Source organism: Chelmon rostratus, chromosome 12, assembly GCF_017976325.1.
Source record: "Chelmon rostratus isolate fCheRos1 chromosome 12, fCheRos1.pri, whole genome shotgun sequence".
NCBI classification, from domain to species: Eukaryota; Metazoa; Chordata; class Actinopteri; order Chaetodontiformes; family Chaetodontidae; genus Chelmon; species Chelmon rostratus.
The window spans coordinates 21,103,674-21,115,682 of NC_055669.1; the positions used below are offsets into that span (position 1 = coordinate 21,103,674).

Below are 12,009 nucleotides of genomic sequence, written 5' to 3' on the forward strand. Positions count from 1 at the left end.
CACGATGATCCAGGTGAGTTCATTCCCCCTCTCCCCTCTCTGATAACCTGTACACAAACGTCGAGCCAGCCTCCAAACACAGGCTCCGTCTCTCCGTGACAAAATAAACGCGAACGACACTTGAAACATGTCAGTAATGAAGCCTGTTGAATCTAAATTAGAGCGACAAAATGTTTGGCACTGCAGTTTTTCCCAGGATCGCTGGGGTTTTCTTGGCAACTGTGGACTCATTCACGACCAAATATTTCCAACAAACGAAAAGATAAAGTGATTGTGGCAAAGAGCCGCGTACATAAAATGTGTAACGTTCAGATATCAACAACCCAGACAGTCTTTCACTTGCTTTTAAATCAACTTGGCATGCATGGTATTTATAAAAACACCACATAGCTCAAAAATAGAAATTGCACTTTCTTCTGTAGGAGGTCCATCTGTGAACTGTCAGAACTGTCCTTGTGTGTGTGTGAGTGTGTGTGTGAGTGTGTTTGGTAACGAGGCTGTGCGCTGTCATGCCGTTATCTCCCCAGTCCTTCATCCTAGGTAGGTAAATGCCGTTTCAGGACGTCCTTGGCGTTGCCGGGCAGCGTGTCAGGAAAGTTGACGTCAAACTCCACCACCAGGTCCCCTCTCTGCTCGGGGTTTTTGGGGAAGGGGAGACCCTGCCCGGCAACAGTCTTTCTCATGCCGGGCTTGATGACATCGGTGATCTTCATGTTGCACGTCTTCCCGTCTATCGTCGACACGGTAACCGAGCATCCGCACAACGACTGAAAAAGGCAGAAATGCGGAAGAGTGAGAATCAGGAGAGCAGCAGCCCACACAGGATCTGCTGTAAGAGAAAATAACCCATGAGTCTGCTCACTGGCTCAGATTAAAGTTATACATGTGTAAACTAGGGCTGAGTAATGTGGTTAAATGAATATCATGATATTAGTGAGGATGATGTCAATATACGATCCATTATTTTGCATTACATGGAGCAAAAGTTGTGCTGATCCTTAACAATCATTTGACAGCAGATATTTGCACTGAACCCCTGGCAGATCTACTTCATGGCATCAAGAAGATCTAATAATGAGAATAAATCAGCTGATATGGATAATTTTTACATAACGCATAAACATTTTACATCAGAATCTCTATTTCTAAAGAATCTTGACCAACACATGCATTGAGCATATGGACGCTCGTGACTGCTACTGCTACAGTTTCTTTTGTAACTAATTTATACTTCAACACTACATATAAGCGATAAGCTAATATGGGTTGGTAGATATCAGAGCAGCTCTAACAGGTTGCTCTAATTCTTACAATTCCTCAACAGATGCATTTTTTCAGATTTAAAGACCCCTAAGGCTCATGCCACTTGGTGGGCAGGTAACCTTGAATTGGGCTGTACCATTAATCCAACCATGTTTGGCATAAGAGGTTTCTGATCAGAGTGGATCTGAATCCACCACAGTGTTTGCGGTACGAGCACAGGACCATAGCAATTTGAAGACTGCGCAAATAACACAACTCCTTTCAGAGAACGTTCATAACTTAAGGGCCATTTAATAGCTCTCCTGGAGCTTTCAGCAGCCTTCACTAGCGGGTTTGCTCAGCTGTCGTGGAGATGGCTCAGCTGTCATCAGGTGATAACAGGTGGTCTGTCAGTTCAGAGATCGTCCTAAGTGCTGGATGCGATCCCAGAACTCTCTCTTGTCTTTTTGTCTTGTGTTACTGATGAAGCCTGACTAGACTCTAACTCCAGTGGTGCTTGAGTTAAGATTATTTTATCAGATTTCTGTGACCAAGTCAAGAATGAACTTTGACGCTCTTTGATTGTATTTAATTTTTCCAATTATCCGTCAATTCTCAACAATTTTCACTTGTAACGTCGTGAAAAGTCGATATTCAGATATGAGATGAAGCCGTGAGCTCTATCTCTGAGAGTAGGAGGAACCATATAAGTACATCTTGCTCTTGGTGTGCGTGGGCGGGTGTCGCCTCTCTGCCCTCCCCGTGATACAGCTCCTATTTCTCAATGCTGATGATCTAGATTGCATAAGCGCACAGCCGAAGTGTGTGTGTAGTTCAGTACTATGCTCATTCAGTATGTCCGTGCTGTCGAGGCAGACTACCTACAGCTTATTGATTGTGACCAGGGTTTTTGGAGCACCGGAGCTGTAAGGCAGCACTCTAAGTGTGAGCTTGCTCTGACTCTTCCCTCTGTGTGACTAATCCATCCATCAGACTCTATTAATACCGCTCTCAGTCAAAGTGGGTGCCAAAATAGAAAACGCCTCACCTGTCGTAAGCTCACGCGCACAGGATACACAATGTTCGAGCCTTCCCGCCTAAAGTGAGGGTGTGGCTTGTCCTTGATGACGAAAACAATGTCAGCGGGGATGGTGTTGAGCGACTCGTCTCCCTCCCGCGGGAACGTGATCTTGGTTCCCTCCTTCCAGCCCCGCTTGATCTCGATTGTGAGAATCTTATCCTCAGTGCGCATGGTCCTGCCATCTGGGTTTAGCCGTTTGCGGGAGATTTTCATCCTTTTGGTGCAGCCGTGGAAGACCTCCTCCAAGGAGACCCTCAGTTCGTGGATGATGGCCGGGTCCTGCTTCCGCCGCTGCTGCCCCCCGGGCCCGATGTGGCCGTCCCGAGGGAACCCGTTCAGGTTGAAGCTGGTGAAGGAGCCGAAGGGGTCGTTTCCGTCCACCTCCATGTCCTCGTCGTCTCGGCCGTTGGCTTTACGGCCAAAGAAGATCTCGAAGGGGTTTGAGCCCCCGAAGAACGTGGCGAAAGTGGCGTGAGGGTCCCCGTGGAAGGTGTAGGTGAAGGTGCTGCCTTGTCCATCACCAGTTGGCCCATTTCCTCCCTTGAGACCTGATAGGCAACAGAAATGATTCATCAGTCACCTCAACATTGATGCTCAGCAGCGGGAGAGCTGCCATATGCCACAAGTGATGCTAACTCCACAAGAGATGCACGATCCAATCCACGGATCATGCATCGCCCATGAAGCGACCAATCCGCATTAAATACAAATTTTTAGAGCTGCAACGATTAGCTGATTAATCAGTTAGTCATTTGACAGAACTGTTGTGATAATGGAGTCATTGTTTGTGTGAATTTTCAAGCAGAACTGTCAAACATTAGATGGTTACAGCTTCTCAAATGTGAGAATTTGCCACTTTTCCTCATCCTAACATTGTCATGAACTGAACATGTTTGGGTTTTTAGCGTTGGTCGGACGAAAGAAGACATGCAGACGTCACCTTGAGCTCTGAGGAATTCTGATGAATCGATATTTCAGTCAACCACCAACGATTAACCAGTTTATTGTGAGACTAAACAGCAGATTAATCAGTTCTGAAAACAATCATTAGTTGGAGCCTTTCAGTTATCATTTGTCATTGTCATTCAGTGTTTTGTCTTAAACTAATTCAGTCGCGACAGCCTGTCGTCTCAGTTTGTAGCATCATAGCGAGCCTTAGCATCGTGTTGTCTTTACAATAACAAAGCATGATATACACATTTTATATTGGCAAAAAACTATTGAGCCTGTATATTGCTCATCAACACTTTGAAGTATTGGAATTGGTATTGATACTCTAAAGTACAAAAGCGGTTTAAATGACAATGCCTTTTAAAGGAACTTCTTTGTCTTTGGTGGACAAATTCTGAGACTACAAACTCAAGATCTTCCATGTTTGAGTTACAACAGAAGACAATCTACTCAGGTAGGTGGTTTTTCCAATAGCAAGGTTAAAGAACTCATGTTTTATCACCACTAAAGCACACATAGATGCACACATTGTTGCATGGCTTGAGAAAGCCTTCAAAGGAGCCATATTACACACATTTCCAGGTTCACATTTTCATTTTGGGGTACTACTAACAGACGTTTGCCTGCTTTGCTGGTGAAAAAACACTTTGTTTTTACTTAAACAGCCATTTCTGGATACGTTCAGCATGTGAGCTTTAACATTAAATGACAAAAAAAGGTAAATTCATGAAAAACACAATATGCCATTCAGTTTTTGATAAATGGATGTATGATCTGTGCTCTTTCTCCCTTTTCCATGCAACATGCTTCCCACCTATAACCATCTGCACCCGTGGCTGTGCCATCTGGACTGAAAATTCAAGCTTTAAGTTAAAACACAACATCATAGGTAGGACACTGGCTTTGACATCATCAAATGCTATTTTATTTCTATCACAAAAGCCACATTCTTGGAAAAATCTATGGTGGAAATTGTGACAAGGCTTTCACACCTCTTATAACTCAGGCTTATAACTGCAGATACAGTGTAATAACCAACCCTTAGAATAAAATGCACAGAGCTGTGGACCTATAATGTGCTGAACAGCTGTTTTCTGGGCCTGCTGTGTGCAGTGAGGGACTTGAATTAAAGCCAGCTGTGCTGCACATCCATCCAGGCTTTATAACGGGCTTATAGCGGTATGCTGAGGCTGGATTAAGGTATAAATGTAACTCGGCGCCATTAAAAGAAGCACATTACCTTCTTCTCCATACTGATCATAAACCTCTCTTTTCTTCGGATCACTGAGGACTTCATATGCTTCGGCGATTTCCTTGAATTTCTCCTCGGCGGCTGCAGACTTGTTCTTGTCCGGGTGCCATTTCAGCGCCTGTTTTCTGTAAGCTTTCTTTATGTCCTCCTCTGTGGCTCCTTTGGAGATGCCCAACGTTTTGTAATAATCTTTACCCATTTTTTCACGCGTATCCCGAAAAATGGATGACAGAATCGGCCTGGGAAGCGGACTAAGCCCTCGGAGCGGAGCTGGCAGCCTGGACCGGGTCTGGTCGACGGGCGGTTGTGACAGCAGAGACGCGGCCTCAGTCCGGACTAATGAACGGTATAAAGCCGCAGACAGAGACGCAGTGAGGGATGAGGAGCATTTAGAGGCGGTTAGTCAACGCCGTGGACCCCGTGCTATGCATCCGTTAGCGGATGACCCTCTTTAAATAGCTCCCTCTCCTGCATCCACAGCGCCAGCGTCAAGTTCAGCACAAGAACCAGATCTGGTTCCGGTGAGCCGGGCACCGGTGTCAGTGTGTGTGTGTTTGTGTGTGTGTCAGGATGGACTATATGAATAAATAAATAAATAAATGTACTTAAAGCGAAGGAAGCTCGTCACAGCTGGGTAATATTTATTACAGTGGCCTTCAAAATGATGGTTAAAGCCGGATTAATCGACCCATGTGTGTGTTTTTGCTGTTTAATTATTGTTGAGCTTTGTTAAAATCACAAAAGCTTTTATTATCTAATAGCAGCCGCTTTACTGCCCAAAAAGCCCAAAAGTCACACAGTTTAGTCCATGTGGGATATTTATTGATTTAACAACATGGATGTGTTTGCAATAGTTCCATGAGGAATTTCACATGGAAAGTATTTGATTACCCTACATGGGATTGTCCCAGGTCAAAGTTACACATGTCAAATGCTAATTTATATATGATATACATGTTAAATGTTTAAAATGCTTAAAAAATACATAAAAAACATATAAATACGAAATAAGTTATATATCATAAACATGACATTACAACTAAACAAATTAAAGAAGCTAATTGTAGATTTAAGTAAAATAGTATACGGATATTGCACAGCAAACCATTGACAAATAAAGGTACAGTGTATATCCTGTTTTTCCTGCTTTTTGTACTTCAGTGAATTTTATTAATCACAATGATAATAATAAACTTTATCTGTACAGCACCTTTAATACAGGGATTTGCAGCTCAGAGTGCTTTACATGAAAGAAATCACATGCACCGAGTGAATGCTTCACATAGAAAAGACAGAATGGACATAAAAACAGATTAAAAATGAATGTAAAATAAGATGGAGAATAAAACCCACTTGATTCTGATAATAAGGATGAAAATAAAAATGCATAAAACCACAAAATAAAGTAATAAAATATAGGTAATAATAGATTACATTGAATGCATGAAATCAAGTAAAATACAACACTTTAAAAGAAGTGCAACAGTGCAACAGTGCAATTTCCCAGCTTGGGATAAGTAAAATATATCTATCTATCTATCTATCTATCTATCTATCTATATGAGCACGAGGCAAAGCACAAAAGTTTATTAAACCCTATTGATGGCTCAGTTTAATCATATATACAAGTTTATTCAGTGCATTTACATTATTATTCTTATAACCTTGTGGGTCTGCGTCTGAGAACTCTGTGAGCAGCTCCTCAAATAGAGGAGGGGGCACAGTGATGAGGGAGGATGAAGATGCTGCGCCGGCTCTCTCGCAGCCACAGCGCCACCTGCTGTACCGCAGAGAAAGTGAACTTTTCTCTTTGACCGTATGATAAAAGCGCTTATTGCAGCAGCGCAGGGCTCCGCCGATGAGTCAGCGTCAGAGCAGGCCTGCAGGTCAATAATCTGATGATCATCAGTGTATTATTGCTCACCCTAACAGGAGCCGATGAGACAGGCTGCGTTATTCACATCTTAACTTTTCGCCCGGGGCTCATTTGTCTCTAAACGAACCATGGAGCAGTTTCGGGGCTTATTTGCTAAACTGGATCGAAACCAGGATGGATTCATATCTGTGGCGGAGCTCCACAACGAAATGAGGAAGCATGGGATCCTCTCAGATGACAAGGTCCAGGTAGTCTTCATAGTCTGTTTTTTAAATCATTATTATTTTTAACAGCATGTACTCCATGTGACAGGCTATTATTTCAATCAATTAATTAATTCGAGTGCTAGTCCCCACAAAACCTGCCATGTTTTTCTCCTAGAATATCATTGATTCTTATGACAAAGACAGAGATGGCCTGTTGGATTATAAAGAGTTCCTCAGCTACATGAAGGACAGAGAGAGGAAATGGAAAATTTACTTCCATGACCTTGACAAGAACAAGTGCGGTGAGTGCTTAGAGCCTTATCTCTCGCAAAAATGTTGCACATTCATGTATATTTCTCAGGGAAACATGAGAAAATGTAAACTATGTAATGATTTTTAAATTTGTTTTGAAGCATTACACCTACTATTTTGTTCTTTTTTGTGTCACATGCCTTCTTTGACTACTGATGTAGAAGAGGAGTAGCCCTAGCTGTGTCTAATCTTTGTTAACTACAATAAATGTTAATTCTTTAACAGTAAACTGCATTTTCAAGGTCAGACGGGCAGGGCTGGCATGCTGTGTTTATGGTACACAGCGGACAATACGCCGCACAGCACTGCAGACTGTGACCCTTGCACTCACAGAGTTTCCAGTATCACCTCCCAGAAATGTGAAGCGCAGACATCACTTGACACTCTGCAGAGCATAACCTGGAAGAGCAGTGCCAGTATCTGTTTGTAATTTTGTGCATTTCTTCTCTGATCAGGAGTGATTGACCAGGAGGACATCATATGTTTGTTTAAGGAGTTAGGAGTGGTCATATCAAAGCCGAATGCAAAAAAAAATAATTCAAATGTAAGATTTTTTTGCCCACTACCTCATGGATTCATTGTTGTATTTGATCAAGCATTCCTTCACGTGAAATATAGAAGCCTGTTGTAGTTCTGGGATTAAGACACACTGGTGCAGATTTCACAAATTGATCACATTATTGCTTTCTAAACAGATGTTCTATTGTAAAGATTGTGGCATCACTGGACATTAAGGTGTGCTTATGGTATAACGGGTTGATAAATGATGCCAGATTGTAATCTAAATAAGTTTTGCCTCACCACCAACCTTTATTACTGAAAGTTTTCACCTGACAATAAGCCATCGAGCCTGCAGGTGGACTCGCTATCTGTCTCACTGCTGCTCTGTCACCAATCAGTTACTTCTTACTCATCGACTATATTATTTCCAGCAGCTGCTAAACCTTTATGAGTAATCCTTTTTGTAAATCGATGCTTTAGACACAGTTTGATGGCAGAATACACAGCTGGTCGTTACGATTCTTCATTACAGTCTGTGATGAAACAAACCAACAAAGCACTGAGTATGTGACATGGCTGTCGTTGCTGTGGCCACCAGGATGGATAAGGACAGTTCGATGACAGTGGACTGGGGCGAATTCCTGCACCACGTCATTCTCAACCCCGTGGACAACATTGGGGAGCTGGTGTCCTCATGGAAACACAGTCTGGTGAGATGTTCAGTAAATCAGGGGTGTGCACACACTGTGGCGCAAGCACCGTCCACTTAAGCATGAGTAACAACACACTGATTTAAGGACGATAAATGGAATTGCTCATTTCGTCCGTTTGTAGGTTTTCGATGTGGGCGAGAGCCGTGCAATGCCCATCGAGTTCCCCGAGGAGGCGTCTGGTTTTGGTGTGTGGAGGACGTTTGTTCTCGCTGCAGGGCTGGCAGATGCTGTATCCCGAAGTGTGACGGCCCCCATCGACCGCCTCAAGACCCAGCTTCAGGTCAGCTCCTCCACCAGGTGCTACTTCATCAGCGAAATGCACGGGTGGATTTATTTATTTCTACTTGATCTGATACATTTATGAATGTCTGATCCCAAACAAAATGCCCAAGAATGTGTTACTTGCAACACTTGGTTTTTTTTTTGGATGGCCCTCAATGGAGCAGTAAATTAGATACAGACACCTAAGAAAACACCTCCAGGTGTGCATGGCAGCGGCTGAGCTGTTAGAAAAATATTTCAGTCTCTTTTCAAACATCACTTCGGTGGAACAGTTTGTTTTAAGGCAGAATCCATTGAAAGCACAACACGCTGCAGACCACTGGACATGAAGCTTGCACAGGTTTATGTGATCATGAAGCTCGAGTGAGATCTAAGAGCAGTGGCGTGCACAGACTTTTTGAAGGGCAGGGGCGAAAAGGACTTCACTTGAGCACGCGTTTTTGCGTCCAAGAGGGCACTTTAGCGCGCGTTTTGGCTCCCAGGGGGCACTTTAGCGCGCATTTTGGTGTCCAAGAGGGCACTTTAATGCGCGTTTTGGCTCCCAGGTGGCACTTTAGCACGCGTTTTTCAACAATTGGACCACAAGAGGGGGCGGTCGCCCCCCCTGCCCCCCATGCACGCCACTGTGTAAGAGCAGCATCATTTACTGTATTCCTGCCTTTCACCTGTTCTAACAGCATCGTCGATCTGAGCACTCACATGAAGCGTGTTTAGCACAATAACTGAAGGTCAAAGGTCCGTCCACCCTGGGAGAGGATCCCTCCTCTGCTGCTCGTCTTGGGGTCTCTTCCATTTTCTCCCCGTTAAAGGTGCGATGAGTCATTCTGGATAAGGATTGACATTTCCTCACAATGCGATCACATGCTCGCGTGCCAGATTTTACTGTCCCTCTCGCTGCTCCTCATCTCGCCTCCTCTTCGCCATGTCCTGTGCACACCTGTTGCCGATTGGCTGGAGTGGTGTTGTTTGGCTCGGTCCGAACCACCTTGTTTCCCATTTACAGAGCCAGGCCTGTGTACAAAAAAATGATTTTTTTATTCCATCACACACACACACACACACACACACAGAACGGACAGCTAGCAGACTGTGAGGAGATAATCGCTGAATTTCAAATTGGTGAATGTCAGCAGTCTTCCTGTAGAATGACTCACTCCTCCTTTAAAAGGGGTTGGGGGAGTTTTTCCTTTTTGGTCTAAGGATGGGGGTTGTATGCTGTACAGACTGAAAACTTGTGATATTGTGCTACATAAATAAAACTGATTTGAAAAGTTTTTGCCTCTGAGATGTAGTGGAGTAGAATTATAAAGTTGCATAAAATGGAAATATTCAAGTAAAGTACAAGCACCCCAAATTTGTACTTAGGTACAGTACTTGTGAATTTATCAGCATACTGCTTTTCAGGAGGCATCACATAGCTTCACATTTATTGCAACTGCCAATGAAAGCGATGTAACGAGATGAGATGAGAGTTTTTCCTCTAGGTTCATGGATCCAAGGCCTTCTCCCAAGGCTTTCAGGAGTTGAGGGCAGGTGGTCTGCGGTCGATGTGGCAAGGCAACGCCGTCAATGTGCTGAAAGGAACGCCGCAGTCAACGCTCCAGTGTCTCATCTACGCCCAGGTGAGGCATACAGTGGCAGACCCGTGAATTATTGATGCACCAGCATCGTATTTCTAAAAGTCCAGTGCACTCAGAGCTTCTCTGCTTTGTCCAGATGAAGGTGTACACCCAAAGCAGAACGCAGGAGACCCTGACGGTGCAGCAGCGTTTCGGCTTGGGTTGTGTGTCCGGTGCTGTCGCTCACGCTGCCTTCTACCCTTTAGAGGTATCAGACATCAGTGGCAGGTCTGAGTGCTTCAGAATTTCTGTCCTGGCCTGTGTTTTGTCACAACAGCTGAATGTTGTTCAAGTATAGACTGTGACAAATTTGAAACATCAGTATGTCACAGTCTGAGTAATTGAGATGCCGTAGTTTGATTAGTGCAAATATGGAGAATACTGGGTAATGCTGGTATAGGGTGCTTTAGGCAGTCATCAGGAGAAACACACATCTTTGGGTCACATTAATGTGGATGAAAAAAATACCTGCATACTGATAAATCCATGTTGTGTCAGAACAAAAGTCTTTAGAGTATAATGGGTCAACGTTTCGGAGACATTTGTGGCTGGAACCTCTATTAAACTTGATTTCTGTTTATGCATTTGTATTTTCTATGGAGGTTCTGCACATGGACGTGAGATTTACACCCCATTTTGCTCATTTCACATACTCTTATTATGAGGGACTGAAAGGTTCAGTTACTATTAGGACAACCTCACCTTCTAAGTACCATAGTTTCCCTGCTGTGCTGTAAAATTACAGATTTTTATTCCAAACCTGACCTGATGGCCAACAGATGCTAATAATCTTGCCATTAATGATCTTCTTTGAATGACATCCATGTCAATAATGTGAAGCAGCATTTTTTAAAACTGCATATGTTTGTTTTTTATCATCAGAGTGTCACATTTTTGACATTGCAAATGTTTGGATTTGAATTGTTATGAATATCCTAAAGATGTGTGATATAAGTGTATCAGTGGACGTTTATTTTAGTTTTTTCTCCTCTTGTGTCCCCTTCAGGTGCTCAAGGTGAGGTTGAACCTGCAGCAAGCTGGAACCTACAATGGTGTCGTAGCTTGCGCACGATCAATTTACAGGCAGGAGTCGATGTCCTCCTTTTACCGAGGATTCAAGCCGAGCATCCTCTGCATGATCCCCTACGCAGGCGTGGAGTGTGCAGTTCATCAGGTGAGACAGAACAACACCCAAAGATCAAATACACGTTCGTTTGAAAAGTGCTTTCTTTAACCATTTGCTTCTTATTGCAGTCAATCATGAACTGGGCAAAGAGTGATCCTGCCTACAACAGTGACTCCAAACTGTTTTTCTTCAGTTTCGTGGCCTTTGCTTCTGGACAAATGACCAGTTACCCCCTTGCAGTGATCAGGACCCAGCAGCAAGCACAAGGTAAACCCTTGCTGTCTCTGTGATTATTTAGATGATTTGAAACAATCTGAGTTATTTAACTCGTTTACACCATCTGTCTTGTTTTCCAGCTTTCAGCTCAGATTCACGTCCAGCTTCAGGTGTATTACAAGGACTTATAGGGATATATGAAAGACGTGGAATTAGAGGTTATTATAATGGAATGGGAGCCAGCTTTGTCAGGGCTATTCCGTGTGCTCTGATAAACTACACTTTAACTAGAAAATTTGAAAACCTGTTTTCTTCAACAGAGTCTTGAATGGAGCAGGAGGTTGCTTTCTTTCTGTGGTGAACTGTTACTTTAAAAAACTTTTTTTTCAGGGATTTGATCAGGAACACAAAACAAAAGCTGTGAATTATGCAACCTTCAATACATCTGTAGCTTCAAGGTTTAGCACTGACAAAGAGCACGAGACATGAGGTTTTTAAATGCACCTCACTTAAATGCTGATGCATGGGTGACTTTAAATTGTGACCAAGCATAATAATCCTCTCTGGGCTCTGTAAACGAAGACATGTGTTGAAATGTGAGCTGTACAATAAAATGTTATTTCATAACAGGC

General features: G+C 43.3%; 2 protein-coding genes across 2 annotated transcripts; one reads left to right on the forward strand and one right to left on the reverse strand.

The window, feature by feature from the left end:
- Positions 1 to 4,980, reverse strand: dnajb4 (DnaJ heat shock protein family (Hsp40) member B4). Its single transcript, XM_041949251.1, has 3 exons — positions 4,515 to 4,980; positions 2,291 to 2,871; positions 1 to 767 (listed from the first exon to the last, which is right to left on the reverse strand). The coding sequence occupies exons 1-3, from the start codon at positions 4,723 to 4,725 to the stop codon at positions 537 to 539; spliced, it is 1,023 nt and encodes a 340-aa protein (XP_041805185.1). The 5' UTR covers positions 4,726 to 4,980; the 3' UTR covers positions 1 to 536.
- Positions 4,981 to 6,387: 1,407 nt separating this feature from the next.
- slc25a24l (solute carrier family 25 member 24, like) lies at positions 6,388 to 11,978 on the forward strand. The gene is given in 11 exon segments (XM_041949505.1): positions 6,388 to 6,650; positions 6,784 to 6,910; positions 7,376 to 7,446; positions 7,448 to 7,464; positions 8,020 to 8,131; positions 8,256 to 8,414; positions 9,901 to 10,038; positions 10,133 to 10,243; positions 11,042 to 11,209; positions 11,290 to 11,428; positions 11,518 to 11,978. Coding segments are annotated over 11 exon segments (1,350 nt in total). The 5' UTR covers positions 6,388 to 6,530; the 3' UTR covers positions 11,706 to 11,978.
- Positions 11,979 to 12,009: the final 31 nt, after the last annotated feature.

Excerpts from the sequence above, each read along its gene's own strand:
- dnajb4 (XM_041949251.1), bottom strand. The coding sequence starts at position 4,725 with ATGGGTAAAGATTATTACAAAACGTTGGGCATCTCCAAAGGAGCCACA. Across the intron at positions 2,872-4,514 it reads TGATCAGTATGGAGAAGAAG|GTCTCAAGGGAGGAAATGGG; the intron begins GTAATGTGCTTC and ends GTTGCCTATCAG. Across the intron at positions 768-2,290 it reads TGCGCGTGAGCTTACGACAG|TCGTTGTGCGGATGCTCGGT; the intron begins GTGAGGCGTTTT and ends TGCCTTTTTCAG.